Genomic DNA, 25465 nt, shown 5'->3' with positions numbered 1-25465 from the left:
ACTCACTATATTGTCCTTACTTTTCTCATTTCACCATGGATCAGTGAAGGTTTTGGCATAGCTTGACACTAGTTTTGCTTTTGAGCTTGGGAATCACTGCTCTCATTTGTCTAACAATCTGTCCTCCATGTAGCAAGGTGATATCACTGACCATGCATCTCTAGAGCATACATTTGTTGAGTGTGTACCACGAGCTACTTAAACGAATTGCTTCACCATGTGTCCATGATCTCTTAGTTGGTCACCTAGTGACCAATAGAGAGTTGTAGATTTGACCCCTAAATGGGTCAATAAATATACTGTCTTGTGTGGCGACAATGTCCAGTGGAAAGAAGATGACCAATTTCCACACATTTCCTCTGAATTCTCTGTTGAATGCTATCTCAGTTTAAAATAAAAAGCTCTGGGCTCTTTAAAAAAAACCTTGATACACAGTATCAGTAAAACAGCATGGATTATGGATTTAGGACACTCGGGATTTAATTCCAACCCTAATGGAAACTAATTCAGTGACCTTGAACAAATCAATTTACCTATGTAGGTTTTACTTTTGTCACCTAAAACAAAATCATTACAATGAACTCGAAAGTTCTTCAAGCATATACTCTTAAGAGTTACGTAAACTTTAAGATTATAATTTAAAAAAATTCTAAAAAGGCCTTTAGCTTTACGGGAGCTTAAAAGAGGAATTGCTATGTTTAATTCGATACTCAAGGTCACCAAGAGATATCTTAACCAGAAATCTTACTAAGAGCACATTCTTCAAACTTGATGAAGCGGTTAGATCTAAAGGAATTTTAAAAAAGTCTTAAAAAAATAAACTTAAAAACACTGTGTGTCTAGGGAACTCTACACAGTACTCTGCAATGGCTTATATGGGAAAAGAATCTAAAAAAAGAGTGGATATATGTATATGTATAACTGATTCACTTTGCTTGTACATCTGAAGCTAACGTAACATTGTAAATCAGCTATACTCCAACGAAAATTGAAAAAAAAACCACACTATGCATCTCTCATTGTTGAAACTTGCTTGACTTTCATAGGGTTTGTTTTTATTTTAATGTTTTAAAAATATTTAATTTGAATGCTATTAAATGAGGGCGTGTTCTCCCTGGTTGATGAGTTCTCGCTATTGCAGATGTGTCATCTGTTGTGTCACCTGTGTCATCCTTGTCTATTTCATCTCATCACGTTACACGGCTGGCCCCTGGGGACTGAGTTTGCCCATTTGCTTTTATAGGGAAAGCTAGCAATAACTAAATGTAAATAAAGAAATAAACAAACAAACAAACAAGCAAATAAGCAAGGGAATAAACCAACCAACCACATAGGAAAATACCAGGCTATTGCAAGCATAAAGAAGATGGAGACTGTACTGCATTTTGCTATGTCCCTATCAGGTCATCAACAGTGCTTAATTTACCCTTGTTTTACTCTTGTTTTCTATTATCCCTTTGATCTCAGAAGCTTTTAAAACACTAATTCTAAATTATGTTGTTTTAAAAGTCAACCCGTGTACCTCCTGCCCCCAAAGTCCCTCCTAATGGCGCCGTCTTTCTTCCTTTCCTGCATCATCTCTGCATTTCTTTTTTTGCTTTCTTTTTGAGTCATAGCTCAGAACCTCACAACGCCAGGCACAATACCACAACAAGGGGCCTTGCTAATGGAGAAAGCTCATAATGTCATTACTTAGCATTCTGGCTCCCAAAAGTTAATGTTATGCTCCCTCTGGGGTTGGGATACATTAGGATCTGGTTTCATAGTTTACTTGATGTTGTTCTTATACGAGTCTTTTGTATTTCTTTTCCGCAGATTTCTAATGTTAAAGATGCTAAAGGGACTAAGCATTAATTTATGGAGTCAATCCTAAAGTAACAGACGCCACTTCCGCAGTAACACTAAATGTGGCCTTGTACCTGTATTTTCATAGCCTGCTCCTGTCTAATCTGTTGCCAGGTGGTAGAACACATTCTTCTCCTCAGGATATTGGATGCTGCATCCTGCACCCTACTGAATAATCCTTTGCCTCCGACATTCAGAGGACTAAGATATAAATAAATGCTTTTGCCTGCAGTGCAGGAAGGAGTCCTATATATTGTGCCCCTTCAATTCTGTTCTCCTCATTCACTGCCTGTGTCACCAAGAATGTTTTTCTCACTTTCCCCACAAGACTTATAAAGCTACAAATCAAAAAGTACAGGAAAAGAGGAGGTTCTCAGCAGGTTGCAAATATCGTATCTCAGTCATTTAGACATTTGTCAGCTCAATAACCCACAGCCAAGGTTTGGGGAAGAATTACTGGGATGTGACACAGTATGTGGGCTGGAGTTCAAAGAAACGACTGCAGAAGAGGTCTGAAAGCAGGGAGGACACAGCCCACACCCCAGCGGAGGCACAGAGTACAAAAGACAGACGTGCAAAAGGAAGGGTGAAAAATCAAGCGCTTACAAAAAAGGCAGTGTGCGTGCTGTGGGTAGGGGACCCTGGTTTTGTACGTTTGCTTTTTATCAAGTTTCATATATGAGATAATGTGCATATTCAAAACAATGGTGAGAAATGAGCTTCCAATGTCCTTCCACATCCTATGTGGTCTCACGTGCTTAGTGGGGAACTCAACAAATGTTTATTAAGATTGACTATAAAATGGGCAAGAAGGATTCATCTTTTAAAAAAAGAAAATGACCACAAATTCCTAACCTATCAGATTTCTCTAGATCAGGGGTCAGTAGACCGAAATCCAGCTTGATGCCTGCTTTTTAAAATCAAGTTAGATGGAATCACAGCCATAATCCTTCATTTATGTATTGTCTATGGCCGCCTTTGTGTTACGACAACAGAGCTGAGTAGTTATGACAGGGATTGTGAGACGCCCAAAGTCTAAAATGTTTACTCTCTGGCTCTTTATTGGCTTTTGCTCTGAGTGATTAGTCAGAAAAATCGGAATCCTTAGCAATATAATATTGCCATGATCTTTTAGTAAAACGGGGGTATCTGCTTCAAAGCTAAGATGAAAGAAGAATTCGACAACAGAGGGTCCTCAAGCATTTTCAACTCTACAGACTTCCCAGTTTAGGCTTCCGGATTGGTCAGGATGGATATAATTTGTAATGAGACCCTCAGATGCTTAAGCAAGCTATACTTTCCTTGGAAAGATTCTAATAAAAGCAAACCCAGCTTTAAAAAGGTACTTTCTATTTCATTGTGAGTTTTAGTCCTTAATAAATCCTTTAAGATTCTTTTCTTGCATAGAAAATTCAAGGGCCCAGAAAAGGTTTGGGGTTTTGTTTTGATTTTTCCTTTTTTATAGTTTGAGACATATAATGCAAGGAAGTGAGAAAAATGAAAGAGAAGATAAACACGTGAGCAGGAATTTAAGAAATGTCAAGAGTACACAGATATCAGAAAGGGACTAAGGTAAGAAATGCATCCTCCCAGGTACATATTCACTTCTTTTGTTGCTGCCTATTAGCTGTAACATCTAAAACACTGTGTTCAAAGAACAGAATTATCTCAGAAATGAAGAAAATTCAGCATCTCACCAGAGCTCTCACTACGAGCCTCTATTCTTAGAATCCTAACATCAGTTAAAGGTGGCTGTTACCTGATCATATGTTCTAAACAGGTCTGCTGATGAGCAGTGAGCTAGAAGTCCCCAGTGCACAGTTACACAGGTGACATCAAGAGGGACTAACCTCACGTAAGTGATGGTTTTCATCCTGAATACTGGAACCATTCCACCTTGCAGGAAGCCACAGTAAGTTGTTTAAATCACAGCTGTTTGGATAAATCATAGCTAAACAATTTCATAACCCCTATCAACCAAGGTTTTCAAAGCCTTTCAGATACACAGTAATGAATCCATCTAACAAGTATTTCCCAATCATTTAATATACTCAATACACAAACCTTCTTTCATTATTATCAAAGAGGCAGGTAGCTATTTATATATATGGGTCAATGGAGAATACTATATAATGAGACTGTATAACATGGTGATTCCTGTGTGGGCTCAGGGCCCCACTGTCTTGGGTTTAAATCCCATTTCTCCTACTTCCTTGCTGTGTGACCTCGGGACCATCTTTTGGCTCCTCTGTGCCTCAGTTTACTCATCTTTAAAACGGAGATGATGATAAAGCCCCTCAGGGGATTGTTATGAGGATTAAGGGAGTTAACAATGTAACGTATTTAGAACTATACCTGCATATAGTAAATGCTCAATGAATATTTACTGAATGAAGGAACAAAGATGTTGCAGCGGAAAACTTACAGATGAAGGCCTAGAAATCACTTCAAGGGGCTTTATTCAATACTATGTGTGCTGTCACTGAAAGTGGACCACAGGGGCAGCTAAAGCTGACATTAAATCAAAGTAAAATATTGTACCATCAGCAACTCAGTCAGAGGCTGTATCTTGTCAAAGTAGAAGGGCAAGATCCGCACTTTCCTTTTTAATTCCCAGATTTCTCAAACTCTTTCACAAAGCAATGATTAAGTATCTAACAGTAAAATTATTTTTTTAAGTTGCAGTCATTTTCTGCAATACGATGGTTCTCATGCTGTTTTAAGTATTAATGTACTAGTTTTATGGGAAAATGTGGAAGTAAAGGGCACTGACATATTTCACTGTGAAGTTGGTTAATTAACGTGCATCAAGTAAATGAACTAAATAAAGTCCATTATGTTTTAAAAGTTACAAAAACATAACAACTGAGTAATGGAATCATGTTGAATATTATAATTATGTGCTAAGAAATGCAGCTATTATAGTCTTTCCAAAGCTCGAGAAACAAAATTTGGAAACCTAAGAAATATCCTGTTCATCTTCATGTTACTAAGGGAGGAATTTTTGGCGACTCTATTTTGGGGAAACAAAATTAGTGAAAGTTCCACAAATGAGCATGTCATAGTTCTAAAATGCAGTGCTCTGGTAAGTGTTTAAGCCCAATCCTCTGTGCACACTGCAGTAGAAATAAGAGTTACCTATTTTCAAACAGATTTGGGTTTGAACCTTACCTCTGCCACTATGTGCAGGCATGTGACCTTGGAAAAGCAAACTTTCTGAGTCCTGATTTTCTCAATTGTAAGATGGCCACAACAGTTTCTACATCATAATAAGTGAAAATGAGTTTTAAATAAAATACCATGTTTGAATGCACCCGGCACAGTGTAGCACCTTGGCCAGTGACATGCCAGAGCCAGCTCATGATAGCTGACTGCTACATTTTCAGGAATTTTCCAAGTTGGTTGTTAAACATAGCCATTATCAAAGATATATATATATATATATATATATATATATATATATATATATATACACACACACACACACACACACATATATATATACACACACACACATATGAATACAATCTATTAAAAACAAAGGTAATAAAAGCTTAAAACTCAAGTCCATTGATATCCATGGTATCTGTATGGTGAAAAAAGTGTATAATCGTGTGCTCATGAGCATTACTTCCCAATTCGGAGTTTAATATTGTCATATCTGTGGCTTCAAATCAGCCACAGAGGGAATATTTTATACTATAGAAACTGTCGCACACTACAGATTAAGGCTGTGTGTGTCTATGTGTGTGCTCGTTCTTATCATTTATCAGCAAGCTACTATACCTGACTCATCAGGAATACCCCCTCCCTCCTCCAGCTTTCCCTCCCTCCTCCCTTATCTGCCCTCTCTCTCTTCCTCCTTCACTCTCTCCCTCCTTCCTTCATTATAAAGTTCTTAGTCCATAGACGCCACAAATTTCCTCTTCCTGTGCTCTTCCCCTGTACCCTTAAGAAGAGCAAAGAGCTACATTGACATGACAGAAACATCTCATCGTAAAACCATCTGCCTTGAAACGCTTTCTCTTCCCCAGGTTAAACATTTGCACTTTTTAATCTTAAGATCCTATTTCAAAAATCAATCTATCAATTCATTTCAGACCTATTTTATACTCTCTTGTTCAACCTTTATGATGGATAAGGAGGTTGAATTTGTTACAGAAATTCATTTTCATACTATAAGTATCAAACAAACCAAATCACTCCAAGTTATGCGGCAAATTTCCTGGGTAATCACAGTATAATCCAGCGTCTGAATAATTAACTGGGCACTGTCTTCCACCTTTCTCTCAAGAAATTCAAACTCAATTCTCAGAACTAAAGTTATTGTGTATGTCTTATTCTTTGAAAAGAGAAAAAAAAAAGAATTTAGGTCTAAGTCAAAGTGTTGGCTCTCTAATGCTTCCATGAATTAAAAAATAAAATATGTATCATTTGACTCAGAAAGATCAAAAGATAATCTTACCTTGAAATATGCATGAGGTAGAACCAGTGAGTTAAAAAGCTTTTTTTTTTTCCTTTCCCTTGCCAAACCCATTTATATTTTAGGTTAAAATACATAAACAAATAAATTTTATAATAAAACACATTCGTATTTCCACAAATTCCTCTCCAATTCAGGAACAGACACTGCTCTATACAGCAGAAACGATGACACTCCTCACTAATGTCTTCTGAAAAAATTTTCTGTTGATCTGTTCCTGAAGAAAATGTCTAACTAGAAGATTGATAATCTATGGGAAAACTCCTTGGAAATTAGCTCTTACATGAAATCCCTGTAGCAGTAAGCCCATTTAATCATGCCAAAGAAATCAACAAGGGTTTCTTATTGTTGCTGATGGGGAGCCTGTTTAGCTATTATCATTAGTAATTTTCCACAGTAAGTTTTGCCTCCTTAGCCAGGTAAGAAGTGCAACTTATGACCTCCAGATGCAAACCAGTTATCAGCCTTACAATTCGACTGAAAATTTGTTTTGCTTCTTTGTGAAGTTCCCTAAGGGTAAGGTTAAAAAGAGAAATGATAGGGGAGTGAGAAATAAAGGGAGAGGATTTCAAACCACATATTACAAACAGAGAACAGAATCACAGAACGACACCAAGACAGTGGACTCCAAGACAAGATGGCAAGACAGATGTGCCAGATGAAACCCATGCTTGACTGCTGTACCAAGGAAAGCAAGCACAAGGACAAAACCACACAGAGATGCTGCGAGGGCAGCTCTTGGGGCTGCCGTGATCCCGTGGAAATAATAATAAAGATGAGAACCCATGAAATTATAACTACAAAAGAAAGTTATCCCCACAACTCATACACGGGACTGGCTGGGTTAGCCCGGATGTATCACTTGGATGAAACACGAGATGGCGTTATTATAGCCCATGCACTGGTGATGGAGGCCATGGTTAGTTGATTAGCTAGAAAACTCTCACTGCATGCCACACAATGATCCTGAGCTCGTCCAGAAATAAAAGATACAACAAATAGTCTATATCTGCAATAAAATTCTTTTTATGCCATCTGAAATTTGTGGAGAGGGATGTGTTTCTCTGTTCTTTCTGCATGTTTTTCATTTATTACTATTATTTTTTTTCTGGCTCATTCGTCCTTTTTTTTCAATGAAATGCATTGTCATAAAGGGGAGAGTAAAGACAAGTGGCCTGTGCAGATATAAGGAAAAATAAAAAGGGGAAAGGAGAAAATTTAAATAAAAAATATATAGGAGGAAGAAGAGGAAAACAAAGTACTTCATTCGTTTGTACACAACTTTCTTGGATTTTGTTGGTGTTTGTTTTGTTTTGAGCATAAATACTGGAGGGATATGCTGAAGGGGGAGAAATCTGAAATTAGGATGGCAAGAAAAGATTTTGTTGCCTTGGTTGATTTGTATATCTATATATCTCTCAGTATTTAAAAAATAATGACTCAAAAAAGTATAGCAATGAGTTAAAAATAGCCATAATGACCAAAACACTAAATACGAATCAAAACAAAATAAACTGAACCACCAAAAATTCATGCGGCACAAGATGAGGTAAAACAACAGAAAATGTTTTTCAAATATATACAAAGTATATATCTATTTATATATATACACAGGAATGTGTGTATATGGATAGATATATCTGTATAATTTTTTCTCTCTACCCCTCCCAAGGATAATTGAGTTATGGAATCATCATTATAATTATGATAAAGAAAACAACAAAACCTAAAGAAAAGTTAACATGCTTTTCCACCAAGTTAAAACAGTATCATGCATGTCTATGTTGGCTGATGTAAGAATGATGGTATGAATTTCTGTGTAAACACATGGCTGATGGCAGGGGCTGTTGTTAATCTCTGTTTACATTATTCTAATATCATTTATACTGTGTCTATATATATATGGAATAATAGGCTCTATATATTTAGTATACACACATACATAAATATATATATGTACACACAGTATATATATTGGGGCTTATGGGAGAAAAAATACAGAACAAAAAGAATAAAAGAAAACACATAAAAGCCTCTCTTTTAAAACCCAATCCCTCTTTATTTATTAATTTTTCTCGGGTGTGGGGACTTGCTTAATGATTTCATTAAGCTCACTCCTTAACAACTACTTGCACTGGCATTTGAAATCAGGAAGTTCTCATAGCGTTTGAAATCAGGAAGTCTGGCTGGAAATTCTCCCTTCAACACGCCCATCCTTATTAACCTATTACCTAAGAAGCCCTGGCCCTAGGCCATACTGTATATGTGCAGTACTAATTTTTCAACCATAACGAATCAGAAATTCTGTGCCCCCAAACTAAGATATGGAAGAATGCTCCCTGGGGTTAATTGATTCTGCCACTGGGCGGCATCGCCTGTGGTTTTTCTTGCCTGTCCTTGGACGGGGTAGGCTAATTGCTGAATTAGAGACCTCTCCTTCCAGTTGAGTTCTGATAATATTCTAGGCATTTCCATTCATTGTCTACATTGTTTCTTCCCTTCTTATCCCTCCTTTCCTTTTATTCCCCTTATTTTTGTATCTGTCTTCCCTAATAGACTATGAACTCCTGGAAGGAGTCTCATCTTGTTTTTAATTTCCTAGAACCTACTCCAGTGTTTATACATAGTAGTCACTAAAAACTGTTGCATAAATAAGTGATTTATTAAACTTTCAACTGGAAGTGTATATACTTACACACTGATCTTATTGATTCCCTCTTCTTCGCAACATCACCAGAAAATCTTGGGTAATGGAGATGAATAGAATTTTTTTCATTTTCACCACTTTTGTTATTAGATTCGTTGTTCTGGTTATAAAATCTATGATAATGATCAACCCACATTTTATGCACACCCTGCCTGCACTATCAATGGCCTAATAGCCAATTAGCTGATTTTCCTGTACTTATATTTCTATCCTTATTCTAATTTTCAAAGCATTTTATCATTAGGGATTTAAAGGCCACATATTTGCTCCAGTCACTTAAAAATTAGCTTGGGCTGGGGTGGAGGTGGGTTATAAAAAAGTGAAGTAACTTATCACTGAGTGGGTTAATGAATGAAGATAGAAACTATACCATTAAATTAGGAACATTATAACCCATGAATGTACTCTATTAATTTATAAATCAATGAAGGAAATTCAAAACTTGGTAGGATTTAGCCTAGACCTAAACATGTGAATAACTGTTTGCTTTGTGTACACTGAACGTGTATTAGAGCTCAAATGTAAAAATTACTCATGTCCACAGCCAATAATGATTAATTAAATTAATGAAATTTACATCTACTTACATCCTTCTTTCCGAAGCTAAAACATTTCTCAGATTACTTCTATTATACCTTTATTCAAAGTGTTTTTAGGTGGACGCTAAAATTCAAGGTGAATTCTGGACACTGTGACTCAGACATTCCTATGGCACTTCATTTAGGCATTTACTATTAAACTATACACTGAATAGTTACTTGACTGATGATTATTTAAACATGATTCTATTTACCAATCGTGAGTTTCCATATGGAAAAATCTTTCTAAAATTAAATCAAAATCTATTTCTTTGTAATGAAAATATACAAGCTGCTAACCTCAAGTTTGCTGGAGACACAAATGACAAAATGCATTTCTATAAACTCTTAAGATTACCAACATCATATTTAAGGTCGATAATCAGCACACTTATTATTTTTCATCTATGGATTCTGAAAAATAAAGCTCTCTTTCTTCTTATCCTTTATTAGAAAATTATTATTGTCTTAACACTTCAGCTGCGTCCTCCGCAATGTTCCAGCAAATAAAAACTCTAAGGATTTGCTGGGCTTTTAACAATTCAGTGCCAGATTTTCATATTATAAATACTTTACTGAGGCATCTCAAACTGATAAAGACTAAGAACCCAGTTCTACCTGGAGAACATAAACAGGGATAAGCTCTTGGTGTTTTGCCAAATTTAAATTTCACCGTAATGGGTCGGCTATTATGTTAGTGTGAGGAACAAAGTAGCAATAACACCAAATGCAAATGTGAGGACTGTAGATTTGAGAAGTAAAAATACATCTGAGAACCACTCTGGGAATAGTAATTATTTTGTGATCTCAGATTACTGCCATTCGTTTAAACATCTCCCTCAATCCAACCATTATAAATTGTTTAGCACAGTCCTATTGATAGATGGATGTGTTTCATCTTTACTTCCTTTTACTGTCTGCCCTCTGGTGCAAGTGGTGTCCCTTGAGATTTGATCAAGGACACTTAACAAAAGTGGAGGCAAAAAACCCCGGCTAATTGACACCCAGAAAAATGTATCCCTAGATAATGGCTGGATGAATCAATACAGTTGTTAATTACTGCCATGCCCATTTCTCAGGTGCAAAAGGCATTTTTTTTCACTTTTCTCCTCTGCTCTGTGAACCCTGCCCCCACGATTTTTAGAATCTTAAGACCACAGACCACATAAAATTCAGACAATTGATAATTTTTAAATATACAGAAGCGAATCTGACAATACATTAGTTTTGATGTTATTTTTTTTTCCGAAAGATGGAGACACTGGGCATAGGAGTTGGGGGGAGGGAGAGAGAAGGAATGAAAAGTGAATTGAAACCCTTTATCTGTATTTCAGAATCCATTCCCACATTTTAGATCATGAAGGTAAACTTACTAAAGACCTTAATTTTTATTTGGCTTCCACAAGCTCATGAGAGAATCTCATTTCCTAGTGGTTATTTGAATCCTCTCCAGCTTGTCTATTTGCTGTTGTTGATTACAAAGAGGTAAGAAGGACAATGAAATATGCATTTACTGCACAATTTAACATCAATAGAAGTGTAGTTGGGAAGAAAAAGGTTTATATGCCAAGACATAAGTCTAAAATACCAAATAGACACCTCCTTCTTTGGTAGGGGACACAATCAATGTTTACAAATTAGGAAAGTTAAAATCCTGACCCTCAACTTTATGTACGTGAACAGTTATTCAAATATTCTTCTGAATATATTTATTTGATACAGATGGATTAATTATGACTTTATAGTTCACAATTTCAATTCTGAGTTCTCAAAGCAAATGTCCAGAAAATGCAACTCACTACAAAATGATCTAGTTCCCAGCAAAAGAAGGGACAGGGTAAGGTAGAGAATTATTTTTGCTAAAGAAACATGGATTTTGTTAGGGCGATACTTGTATGAAATCATATATTTTAAAATAATTCACCAGGTTTTATTTAGCTGTTTAAAGGGAGATGAACTGAGAGGTATGAAAAATCTCCAATTTTAATTTAAGATTATGAGGTATTTTGAGAGTCATACAAATTCAGTCAACAAATACTAATTGAGCTTTCACTCTTGCCTTGCTCTCATGATTTAGGCTTTTTAAAAAAAATCTCATTTACATATGTTCCAGCAAAAATATACAGAGAAAACTTGAAATCCATTGGATGTAAAAAGTTTCTAAACTATCATCAACCACACTCTAAAAAAATTTAGGTTGTCCTTAAAGAACTAAGCTACACGACTAAGCTACACCAAACCAGGGTGATCCCTAAATGCCAAAGTGGGTTGTGAGTATAAAAGTCATTTGCTTACATCTGACTCAAAACCAGCAGCTTTGAAACCCAAAGAAATATCATTTCATTTAAAATTTGATGCCCACATGAACACAAAAGTTGTTGAATATAACATATACTAAAGTTATGAAAAGTTTATACAAATTTATGAAAAGCAAGAGCTTCTAGTGGACCTAAATTAATCAGGAAAGAACCTGTAGAAGTTAAACACCTTACTACTGAGACAGCCTAGAAAATCATAAATTTGGTAACAAAGTAAGAGAAGATAAGGTAATTGCAAGTAAGACAGAACAAGATTAGCCGAATTTAGTGTATTTCCAGCAAACATCAGGCCCGGAAAAGAGTAAAATTTTAGAAACTGAGGTAGTGAATTAGAATGTTTAAACTTAGAATTTTAATCTCAATATTCACATAGAATCTCAGGATTAACAGTTTATGTCAAAGTTGTGTAAATGTCACCGTTGTCCACTGCTGCATGGGCCACGGAAGACCTCTCTTTAGGCAGTGTGAAACTTAACCCCAGAAACAACTGAGTTGATGGTTCTGATTTTTAATCTGTAATATTTCTGGAAAATCTTAAGGCTATAGAGGTATTTCTCATACAAGGCAAAAAAGGACTTGACAGCTCTAAGCATGTAATCTTCATCAGTACTAATCAGGTTCCCTGGGCAAAACCTCTGCATCAATAGGTATATCTATCTCCTTCCTACATTAAATATGCCTCTGACATATTTCCCTGTGCATCTGAATCACTTATCAGGAATACTTTATGGAGTAAATTTAGAAAGAAGAAATGCTCATTCTTCAAATGTGATGAGTTAAATAATCCCAGGCAGAGGGGATCAATATCAGCCTCTTGGAGTTACGTGTTGGCTCCTTCGGAGTGGGCATCCTGTCACTTGCTTTATTTATATATTCCCTCCCATGCTCCCTTGCAGAACACAACAGATTGTTTTAAAAACTGTTGTTATTCCCCCACCCGCCCCATGTAATTATATCACTCAAGAAATGCTGGCATTGAATTTCTGTCCTCTGCTTTTGAATCAGATGAAGCACCTGTGCAGTCACTGAAAAGCAAATGGACTCGGTCTGGGGCTTTTCAAGTTTGGGCCTGTTTATGTTCAACACCAAATGGTAACATACCCACAACCTGGGGAGCCATAGACCTTGTGAATCAGAGATCTAGAAAAGCCCTCTGTCTTCTTATGGAGGTTGCTATGGAGATGACGGTGTGTAGGAGGGGGAGGTAGTAGGGGAAGACAGTGGTGATAATTGAGAATGATCAAGCCTAGATTTTTATAAGACTTAATATCCAGAGATTTGATAAACATTGTTACATATATACAGATATCACTGCTATGAAAGCAAGAAAACCAGAGAAAGGATACACAGAGAATCCAAATTGAAATCTAGGTATCTTAAATTATTGACCACAAAATCAGTGAATTTAACCTGCATCTTGGAGATCATGCCCTATTCATATCTGACTCCTTAATATGTAGCACATACCTAACATACACAACTGACCCTCAAAAAATATTTGTTGAACTGAATTCTGTTGGAGAGGTAAGTTAGATAATAAAGTTCCACATTCTATTTTCCAACAGCTCATTTGTGCAAACTATTAGAAAAGGAAGGATTCAAATCTAGAGATACACTGTATCCTGCCTGAGGGCTCAGAAATATTTATTAGATGAATGAATAAATCAATTATTTAATTAACGAAAATTTGTTGCCCACGTTCTGGTATAGATTAGACATATCTTCCCTTTAGAGTTAAAACCTCACTTAGAACACTGAGATTATGACCCAATAATCTGAAAAAATATCTGACCAGCCACGTCAAAGTTACTTTCCTTCCACACAGCTGAGCGACCAAAGGAACAGATCACACTCCAGAATGGAAAGGCCCTGCAAATTATTGACACATCCCTATGTAATGCTAAGAACAGGAACCCACAGAACTTCCTGGATCCAAAGCCATTTGCAAGATACCAAGCAGTCAGGCTTCCACAAAATCGGAAAATTGTAAATAATTTTAGGGTAACAAATGGAAGATTTTCACTTTTGTTATACTCATTTTTTTAATGAATCTTAAATTTCTCTAGAATTAACAAAGGAAATGTTTAATGGCTCTCCTTTATTTTTAAAGAAAAGGAAAAAAAATTAAAGCAACCCAAAGAATCAACTAGAAAATTCTATTTATTTCTCTTAGCCTTTACAGAAATAAGATCCTAACCCAACTCCAGCTTTTAACTCTATTAAACATACACAGAAATTCGATGATATCTGTTCTCTATTTTATATATATATATATATATACATATATATAAATATTTAACTTATAGCAAGTCTCAAAACAGACGACTTGGGAAAGTTGATAGGAAATAATCAGGGACTGCAGTTGCCTGCTGGACATTATATCATATATAGCTCACTATAAAGAAAGACCATAAAACATCAAAATGTATCTGGGTGCAAATGGGGAACACACTGAAGCTTCTAATTGCCAAAGTACTCTCAACTTCAGCACAGTAGATACATTTCGAAGCATCTCAGCCGTTGACATGGCATGGTTCTGTCCTAATTTTGTGTTTACTATGTTATATTGCTGCACAAATTCTCTAAACACACAATGAACAAAATTAGTATAAATATAATACCATGCTAACTGCTGTTGAAATCCCATGGAAAAAAATTATTTTTGGTTGTTTGATTTTGGTTTTTGTTTCGTTTGCCACTTAGAGTCAGAACAGTTCATGAGGTTTACATGATCTTTATGGCCCCACTTTGGCTTTATGTTTTTTTGACGTCAATCCAATATAGAAGTCTTCGTGTCCCACCCCCTGTCAATTTCGTAGCTGCCACTGGCTGCTATACACTTGCTGCTTTGGTGGTTAATCTGGGTGTCTGATTGCTCCAAGTTATGTCTTATGGACTTTTCTTTAGCTAGTCAAGGAAGTGACTTTAAATTTCCCTGGGACCTTATGGCTCCTTCCATGGGATTTGATGCTTTCGATTGATATTTATATATGTATTTATATACATATATAGATACAGGAAATACACACATTAACACACTATAATATATATATATATAAAACACATGTATATTCACATATACGTATGTATTGTTTTTTGCAAATGAAAAAATAAAGCAAGCAAAACAAGACTGACCTAACCTACCTGTACTCGGCTCACATTCAACGAAGTCTTCGTCATCACTTGAACATTCAGCAGATGAAACAAGGTCATCTGACGTTGGCTGCACATGTCAAAGAAAACATAATGAGGTAGGGGGAAGAGAGAGGAGAGAGAGAGATAAGGAAACCAATAAGCAAAAGCATCAAAGACTTATCACTGTGTCCTGCCTCCATCAACATTGCTGTCTCTCTCCTCTAAAGAGGGTATGCTGTAGGGTAGAGAATGTTAACTGCTGTGTAGCTTTGAATGGCTCTGGGTCCAGACAACCTGTGTGGGTCTATGTAAAGCTGAGTGTCCCAAGGTGGCCTGAGGAGGCTGAAGGCTATCCTATCCCTGTAGATCACATTGTGCAGCCTGACTCTATCCTGACTTTAATTTCAATTTTGAGAATCAGAAGGGCAGGAGAAGGGCTATTGCAAATGGTGGCAATACAAGGGAGCAAGCCAGCACAGAAGAACTACACTGCAGCTTGGAGAGGGTTTCAATACATATGGTGTGCAGTCTCAAGTGTATGATTTGGTGGTCGTGAATCTATAGGCTGGCATAATTAATGAACACTGTGGAATGCAGTCTGTTCGGGAATAGCATAATGGCTTCTCTCACTATCAGCGATTCTTCACGTAATTGCTGCAGTTAGTTGAATTAGTAACGTTGACCAGCAGACAGACACTACAAGACAGCCTCTGGACACAGGTAAGGCTGTTTCTGAAGACAGCAGAAAAAATTTTGATTGCAGCAAAAGTAATTCAATTTGAGACAATTTTTTTTTCTATTGAATCCTGCAGAAATTCCCCAATGCCAGGGAATCTGCTGCTGCAAGAAATATAGGGGACTGTGGGTGTGGGCAGTAAGAATGCCCCTTGCTACACAGTAGACGAGAAAAGTACTTTCTGTACCTGGTACATTCTACACACACAATAAATACTCTTTCAATCATTCCCTCAATTATTAAGCTACAGATCTTGTCTAAAAACCAAACTTTTGTCCTACTCTGTGCATAAGAGTACTCAATATATAGCAGTTGTTCAACAAATGCTCATTGATTTCTCCTTCCTGATGTTAATAATATTAACTGACTTGCCGGTCTTAATATTCCCAAAGCATTGAAGCCTGGATCCATATTCAAGAGAAAAAGCAATTACAAGTCAGATGCTGTGCTAGACATGTATATATGCTTATTAGTTGTAGTTATTACTAATGAATTAGACACAATTCTCACAATGATCCTTTGGGACAGGGATAATTATTACACTTTTAAAGGGAACTGAAGTTCAGAGAGGTTAAGCAAGTTGCTAAAGGACCCACAGCTAGTAAAAATCATAGTGAAGATTTGAATAGATACATCTTAGTCAAAGTGTGCATCTGTAGCTCCCATAGGCTTCTTTATACCCTTCCTTACACGATGTTATGGACTGAACTGTGCCCCCTCTCAAATTCATATGTTGAAGTTCTAACCCCCCAGTACCTCAGAATGTGACTGGTATGTGGAGATGGGGTCTTTGAAGAGGTAATGAAGTTAAAATGAGGTCATTTGGGTACGTAAATCCAACATGACTGTTGTCCTTACAAAAAGATGAGATTATCACACACACACACACACACACACACACACACACACACACACACATAGGGAAGGCCATGTGAAGGCACAGGGAGAAGACAGCCATCTACAAGCCAGGGGGAGAGGCCTCGGAAGAAACCAACACCCCTGACATCTTGACCTCGGAATTTTAGCTTCTAGAACTGTGAGAAAATAAATTTCTGTTGTTTAAGCCACCCTGTCTATGGTACTTTGTTATGGCAGCCCTAGCAAATGAATACACATGACAACCCATATGCTTAGTGTTTCCAGACAACATCCTTCTTGAAACAGACATAGTAGGCACAGAATTGCTGGACACAGCAAAGAACAGTAGAAAAACCACATTAGGTAATGGATTTTGCTTAATTAACAGTGGCAGAGAGGTGCCTTAAACCACGTAATTGATCTTTATTCAATACCTGTCAGGGAGATACTTCTACCTCTGCTTCTCCTTAAAGTCAATAGAAAAAGATTTTTCAAACATACTATTTTTATTGTCAACTAGACACTACTGAAATGTGCATTTCATTTCCACAACTGATGCTGGCAGCTGTATCCTGGAGCACCATTATTCGTGTTAGAGAGATCATGAGCTCACTCTCTTGGAGTTTCCTGCTATGATGGGGCCCAATACGGGTCCACTTCCGCTCATTAAGGGAAGGGAGGTGATAAGAGAATAAATATTAACTGTGTAAATGCAGAAGCAATTAGAAGAGGCAAACACCGTTTTGGGAAGGGCCACGATTATTGTTTGATTGTTCTAAAGCATGCATTTTCTATGGGGATGATATCCACCCATGCCCCTCCCCCAGCCAGCAATAATTGTTTTGGGCAAAAGGGGGAGGATCTTAGATATGAAAATGGCTTGTAATCAGCCGAGAGCCACAGTACTAGAATGAATATACAGTATATCTGGTACTAAAATTTTATGGAGAAGGACAATTAGGAAAAGGTCTAAAAGTCTTCTTAGAGGCTGGTAATGAAAAAGAGGTTGAGAATACATTTCTAAAATGTAATCAATCGAAAATTAAGTGTCAGTGACTTGATTATAAGGACCTTACAGAATGGTCCATATAGGACTTAACTAGCTTTGATCCCTAGAAAACTGGTGAGTTAATGAAAATCTAGTGAGCTTGTCTCAAGAACTGAAGGCCAGGCAATGAAGTTTAAAAAGGTCACTGAGCAAATGTATAAAAACAATGCATAACTCCAATAGAAACCAAAATAGGCATTAACATATTAGTGGAATCTTTAACTTAATACCAAAAAGTATCTTAATTTTTAAGAGAATTAAGATTTTACTTAATCCTTAGAATTATCTTAATTTTTATTGGCTAAAGAAACAAGGTAAGGTTTTTGTTTGTTTGTTTTTGTTTTCGGTTTTTTGTCTTTTTTAAGATTAAGTACTAGGCTCTGTGGTGGAAAGGATATTTCCTATTTTCCCCTCAGCTTCCCCCGCCTCCTCTAATACCTCACAGGTTCTCGCTTCTGTGGTTTGAGTGACACTGTCCCCAGCCCCACTCCCCTCCCCCATAACCACCTCCACTTCTGTCCCCAAAATGAGCCCCTAATCCCCCTGGCAGGCCCCAAACATATGCTCACCCATGTTCTCACTCCTTGTGCCTCACTTACCAGAGATTTTTTTTTTTAATATGAGTATGGATGAGAACAAGTTTCCTCCCAGGTAACGGAAACACATTTTGCCAGTAGCTCCTATAAATGGTGACTAGACTCAAAGAAGATGAGATGACAGTCTAGAGAGTGTGATTAAGATTGGGCTCTAGACAGCACAGCTATGAATCCCAGCTCCTAAACGTACGGTCTGTGACCTGGGGAAGCCAGTTCCTTCCCCTCTCCGGGCCTCAATTATTTTCATCTGTAAATTGGGATAAACAGAGTGATTTGTTATCGACTGAGCATGTGATTTAAGTGTACTGTTAAAAGTGAAGCTCTGTTCTTGGCATATGGTACATGCTCATTAAATATGAGCTAAAACTAGCTAACTAATTCAATCAATCAATCCATCAATAACAGGAATGTCGAGCCTGGGAGCCACTCCTAATTTAAATAGATGTGCTATCTGCCTATGCACTCTACCTTTAATGATTTATCCCCCATTAGAACTGCTCTTCATTGCTGATAATTCCTTACCTCCATTTAATGGTACAAACACCATTTCTGGTTGGATCTGCCATGAAGAGAGATAAAGAAAAATATACTCATGAAGATGCCAAGAGAGCTTAAAAAGCCATTGGAAGATCTGTTTCCAGTGGCTGTGGATCCAAACATTGTGTGTGGTCTTCTGTGAATTCAGCCCCTTCCTTTCTGTCCCTCAGACTTCACCATCACCATTTACAGATTCAGCCAATGAAACGCCCAAAGCAATTACAAACATCTCAATCCTCTCTTGGCCCAACATGGTAAACAACGTTTATCTGGAGAACCTGGCATCTAACACAGCCACGCCTGCCACAAAACACTGTGTAGTTTCAGAAATGCTTTCTCTGCCAGGAGCAAGAAGCTTTGATTTGCAAAGGGCTCAGGATTCAGATCACTATTTTTAGGGATTTTTAAAAAATGACTTCTGTCCTTGCCACCTAAACACAACAACAAAAATTACAAACCAAGGTTTTTGGATATACACTTAGGATCATATCCTAAAGTAATGATTATTTGATCCAAAATTACTCTCAGAAAACCCGAGGCTTTCTTTTAGTAGCTTTTCAATTTTTCTTGTCTGTGCCCTTCCCCAATTACAAGCAAATGCAGGGTCTGACTCTGACCCTTGGAAGAAAAGGCACACTTCCCTGATTATTGGTTCCCATGACTCGTGGAGTATGCTTCACTACTGCAGTATCTCACAGACTTGGGGTACAATTATCATGAGAAGAATGGATCTATGGACTTTTTTCCTTAAATAAAATGCAGGAGCCCTAGGCTGTGTGTGTGTGCGCGCGTCTGTGTGTGTGTGTTTGTGAGTGTGTGTATGTATCTTCTTACAATCACAACCAGTTTTCATTATTACTCATAATTCCTTAGAAAGAAGAGCAGTTAGTACTTTTGAGAGGAAAAAGGTATTTGAATCCTAGAATTATGCCTACTAATTTACCACTCATTAAACACTTGCTATATTCAGCCTTTGTGCTAAGCAGTGATCACATATTAACTCTTTCAGAACTCATAATAACCAAGGGTACAGACATTTGTAGTGACATCTGCTGTTTTAACTGTTCACCACCCACGCTCCTTCGAGTAGCAGCATTGCCTTAGGAAATTTCTCTATTCATATAGTTATGTGAGGAATGTTCATCAAGTTGCCTTCCATGTCATCTTAACTTTTTTCCCCTCAAAATGATTGTCTAAAGGTCTACAATTCCTAATGGCTAAGCTTAAAGTGTTTAGATACTGTGGTTCCCATATGTCAAATACCAACATCATCTACAAGTCATTCAATGAAGAATAGAAGACCCATAACCACTCCCCAACCAAACAGTTCTTTAGTGGCTAAGTGACTAAGTCAACCATCAGTGATATGGAACTATATCATCAAGGTGCTTTGTTCATTCATTCATGCATAATAAATATTTATTGAATGCCTGTGTCCAGCCTTGTAACAGTCAGGAGGGATAAAGTGATAGATAAAAACAGTTCTTTTGCGCTGGGAATTCACAGTCTCTGAAGAGGCTGTCTGGTCCACAGACAAACTTGACACAGTAAACTGAATGCTATGACAAGAGTAAGCATAAGGTGATAAGGGAGCATATAGCAAGGGAGCAGAGAGAGCTCCTAGGCAGAGGGGCATGTGGAAAATGAGCCCTCAGGGACAGGCAGTAGTGAAGCAGGGGAACGCTGAGAGCTTCGAGAAGGAAAAGGGCATCCTAGGTGAAATCGACAGTCTTTGTAAAGGCTCAGAGATATGAAAAAGCACAGCTTATTTGTATACCCACAAGTAGTATGGGATGACTGGAGTGAAGAGATATACTAGAATGACAGTATGACAGCTCCTTGAGTTATCGTGTTGTTCTTGCAAACCTGGATAATGAGCATGAATTTAATATCCTGCCCTATCAGACTCCTCTCCTCCTTCCCCTCCCCACATCTCACCAGTGTCATCCATCACATTTCCTTAGGGAGCTAAGAATACACGTGGTTTCAGAACACAGCGCATGGGTCTGACTGCGCCATTCCCTCCACAGTGCACATGAAAGACCTTTCCTTGCCTTCTCAAGGGGAGGAAAATATTCTTCTGTCCCTATATATTAGCCAAGTCCTATATTAAAAATAATAATTCATACTACCCTATTTTAAAATATGTATCTCATATTTTTAATCCACATGTTGAAATTACTTGGTTCTGTATTAGGACTCATAAAACTAAAGATAGGTATTATAATAACTTTCAATAAAATATCTCTCTGGCAGGAACCCTCTTTATTCCTTTCCTAAAAGATTTTTTATTGCATTTATATTCTTTTTTTACCCCTACCAGTGTTTATTGAAATTAGAATGAACTGGGACAGAAGAAAGCTCAAAACTCTGTCTACCCAAGTAAATTTATAGATATATTTTCCTTCTAATTCCCTCAGTTTTACAAACCTGGCTTCTCATTTTCCTCCCATGAGTTATTGTTTCTATAATCACCTGCTTCTAATTATTTACTCTGAAGGGCTCTACCTCATCTCAGTACAGGGATGGTTCTACACCATTCTTCATCGTTATCCGTTATTCAGCATTGAGAAAAATATCTGCTTCCGTGGTCAGAACCGCTTAAGAGAGTTTCACTATGTCCCCTTCTTACTGCCCATATGCCGATTTGTGACTTCAAACTTCCAACCTTTAGCCCTTTATCTTATACTGAGAATAGGCTAATCATTTGGGGGGATGATCTTTCTTTTTCCACCCAGCTCCTTGGAAGCACGGTTATTTGACCGAGATTAAGCAGCAGATAAAATAAGTCCTGCTACAGAACAGCTTTATGAAATTATAAATAACACACTCAAGAATGATGATCGCCTTTCTTCCAGTGAAAAAGGAAAGGAGAAAGGCCCATAAGTACTCTGAAGTCCCACAGAAAACAGCCATACATCTCTGCAGCTGCTTCATGCTAAAAAGAATTAAATTCCTTCAAATGCTTGGTGTTTTAGTTTTTTGTCTCTAAACTTCCATTCTGAGATAGAGCTGGAGTTAAGTATCTCATATGAGGGATGGTCTCATTCAGCTTTATTATGAGTATTTATTCTCTATTTAAAAAAAAACAGATGTCTGAGATACTTTTAATTAAAGTACATAGACTCTAGATCAATAAATAATCTTTAATGAGATTTGAAAAGTTTGACATCTCAATTTAAATTTATTTGTTAAGACTTTATCAAACTGTTGCCATTGCATAGTCCAATCTTTGATCCATGCTAATAGATACCTCCTCCCCACCCCCCACACACAAACTACCGGATGATTTTTAGACTGAACAAAAGGTAGGAAAACCTGGAGCTTCAGCAAGCTTGTTAGAAGGGATCATCTCATCCCTCCCTTCTTCCCCAGCAACCCCACCACTACACCCAGTTCAAGCCCAATCCAGAAACAACCTTAAAGCACGGTAAGATTGTATGAGTATGATTATCTATACCCTCATTTTATTCTGAACATCCTCTTTATAGTCTTCAAAAGAACCAACCAACACCATTATGAGAAAATGAAATAAACGATTTGAACTTGTCATACTCAAGTGTAAAAGACAGAGGCATATCATGAGACGGGTTCTGAACAATGGAAACAAAGGGACAAAGTTCCAGCCTGCTTAAGATGCTTTCTGAGTTCCCCTTTCGCCCACCTCGATGCGCCTAAGTATCTTTACTGGAACAACACTGTGAATTTTTCCAAAGTCTTCTGGAGTTCATGTCATTGTGGTTTTTCAAGACATTACTTTCCTCTCTACTCTCTACCTGGAGACAACCACTTGCCAAATAAGACGTGACAACCCACATATTTCACTTGGCTCATTTTTCCTTGGAATGAGGTTTTAAGAGAATTGCCCTGGGCTACAGACACTGCATTCGGCATGACCAAAATTAGTTAATTGGGACAGAGCTTTATCAGAAAACTGAACATAAAAAATAAGAGCAGGCCTTCCTGGTGGCGCAGTGGTTGTGAGTCCGCCTGCCGATGCAGGGGACGTGGGTTCGTGCCCCGGTCCGGGAAGATCCCACATGCCGCAGAGCGGCTGGGCCCGTGAGCCATGGCCGCTGAGCCTGCGCGTCCGGAGCCTGTTGCTCCGCAACGGGAGAGGCCACAGCAGTGAGAGGCCCGCGTATTGCAAAAAAAAAGAAAAAAAAAAGAAAAAAAATTAAGAGCAAACAAAAAACAAATTCCCATTTTTCTGGATATATGATTTTATGGATGCATGTATTTACTTATTCAATCAGTCTTCCCTCAACAAATGTTTACTAACAGCCTATCGTGTGTCAGTCACTCTGCTGAGGGCTAGATAGAGCCAGTCCTCGTCCTGGAGTTTACATGCTACTAGAATTTGAGCCAGGCCGAACTAGAAAGCACTGAGTGATGCTAAACCATCAGCTACAAAAACTTGAAATTAATGTGAGGTTCGTAAGTGGTACCCACTGTAAAAAACTGATTACCCTCTATCATTGAAGACTGTAGATTGTATAGGAATCCAAGCGAATAGTATCACCAGCTTCTCTTTAAACTCTGCCCACTGTCAATAGCCTCCACATTGTTCCTTTTTTCCTACTCCACATATACTGGAGCAGGATAAAGAGTGACATGATTTATAATAACTTTTGCTAATGAATTAACCTTTAAGGAAATCCCTTTGTCGACTCAAGATTTAATTAACAGTAGAAAAACCAAGCTAAGCTTAGCCAAATTTTGTGCCAAGGATTGGAGTCCTTTATTTCTATCTTTGAAGCCCTGTAGGATTATACAAATAAATGTGGTACAGCATCTTTTTTTTTTCTTTTCTTTCCAGTTTTAAGAGTTTTCTTCCATCTGCTCAAAAAAGGAAGGGTGGATCAAGAGAAGGGGGGAGGGAGGAAGGAGAAGAGAGTGGGTAGAAGGGGGATTAATCTGTCTGTTGTTCAAGGCAGCCTGACATAGGGAAGAGGAGTATTGAACCACAGAAGATTAACCAAACTTCAATGTACCTTCCCAAAAGCAGGAGGAATGTAATGCTAGTGGTGTGCCACTGATAAGCAAATCCCTCTAAATCCTTTCAATTTATTTCTTGGCCTGGAAAAATTACATATTATTTAGAAGGCAGGAAAAAATAAATAAATAAATTAAAAAAACCCCAAAACGCCCACCCAACCACACACCATCTCCAGGAATCTAGGTCAGGAGCCTATTGGTTATATAGACACAAAGGTCTGGCTTTAACGGCTGCTTTTCTTATTGGTGCAGCCCTCTCCGGGACCGCTAATCTGAAAGGCCTGGCTGTGTTCCCTCTGTAAACGCTTCTGGTTTTCACCGCAAACCTTGTTTTGAGTACTGAGGATCTAACCATGACAAGGGAATGCCAGTTTAGCTCAAGCTCCAACGACCTAACCTACTTTTCTTGCTTGCTCACCTTCTCGCCCCCTTGTCTTCCTTTTCTTTTCTTTTTCTTTCTTTCTTTTCTTTTTTTTTTTTTTTTTTGAGTTGGGAGTTGCTTTCTAAGTGAGCCCTTTATTCCAATGATAATACTGAAATCAAGTCTCTGTTTTTAGAGGGCGAGTGACCAAGGCCAAATATTAATGTGATCCACAAATAGTGATGTGGGTATCAGTCAGTGGATGCTGAAATTCTGAATAGTCTGCATCCTGGAGCGCGTCAGTGTGTTTTGTTGATACGATTCATTTCTCCATGTTCTTTCTTGCTCTATAGCTCAGAAAGAAGGAATGGGTTTTGGGGGAAAAAAAAAAACCTAGGAAAAATAGAGTCATATTTCTTTGTGAAATGATCTCTTGGTCCTCTTTTTTGAGTTTAACCTTATCACTGGACACAGGAGAAACAGCCCTTCCTGGCAGGTTGAGAGTACAGCTTAGAAGACTTAATAAGCTCCAACATTAGAGGAGAAGAAGGAGTCGCAGGATAAAGCCAGTCCTGGACTTTGGTCAGCAATTCTGAAAAAAGATGAACGTAGCCATTCAGTCCAGAGCAAATAGCAGTGGCTCTCAGTCTTTGGTCTCATGATGAACTGAGGCTTGCTAGCTGAGCAAGGGAGAAAGGAGTGGGGCAACAGCCAAATGCTGGGAATCAAACAGAACCTCGTCTTTATTTTGTCGAAGGTAGGCCACTTACACCGAAGAGTGTGCAATGCACGTGAATATCCGTCAGGTCCGTCGGTGCAGAAAAGAGTTGAGAATGGTTACCTTGCAGAACTAAGCATGATGGAATTTCATGCTTAGTAAACAAGAAACTAAGAAAGAAATTCAAGCTCAAGACGACATAGAGTGAACACGAGAGGGAAGAGCGTATCAGCAGAACCCAGAACTTAGTATGTGGCACAGAAAACTTAACCCAGAACAATCAAATGCAATGGACTGAATGTAAAACACAAGTAAAAAGAGACAAGGTCGTCTATTCCTTATTACTCTGAAAAGAGTATTTCCCACTCAGCCACGTAATGTAATATTGGAAAAGTCAGATATGGGTGTCAGAGCAACAGCAATTGTTACAGCAAGGTTTGTGCACTTGATTCATCTGCAGTGAGTAAGCCTGAGTCAAACCTGTGAAAGAAAGATGAGGGCCAACTGAAGAGCCTGATATCAAACGTCAAGAGAGGGAAAATGCAAA

At 37.8% G+C, this 25465-nt stretch overlaps 1 protein-coding gene across 22 annotated transcripts in view; it reads right to left on the bottom strand.

Annotated features, from left to right (window-relative positions):
• Positions 1-25465, bottom strand: part of NRXN3 (neurexin 3) — a 1686346-nt gene that overhangs the window by 36215 nt on the left and 1624666 nt on the right. For 15 of the 22 annotated variants that reach the window (XR_003435587.1, XR_003435591.1, XR_003435588.1 and 12 more), the window contains one exon: positions 15076-15154. Coding sequence is in view for 18 of the 22 variants with exons in the window: in XM_027120199.1 (XP_026976000.1) it covers positions 15076-15154 (79 nt within the window). In the remaining 4 variants the exon portion in view is untranslated. Of the gene's footprint in view, positions 1-15066; positions 15155-25465 lie in introns of all 22 variants that reach the window. The other 7 variants (XR_003435589.1, XM_027120200.1, XM_027120198.1 and 4 more) reach the window with 1 other exon arrangement.

The sequence above is a fragment of the Aethalodelphis obliquidens genome, unplaced genomic scaffold (genome assembly GCF_003676395.1).
Source record: "Aethalodelphis obliquidens isolate GAN/ISIS:26980383/991018 unplaced genomic scaffold, ASM367639v1 scaffold21, whole genome shotgun sequence".
Lineage (NCBI taxonomy): Eukaryota > Metazoa > Chordata > Mammalia > Artiodactyla > Delphinidae > Aethalodelphis > Aethalodelphis obliquidens.
The sequence above is the reverse complement of the archived record's forward strand: the minus strand, read 5'-3'. Positions and strand labels throughout refer to the sequence as shown.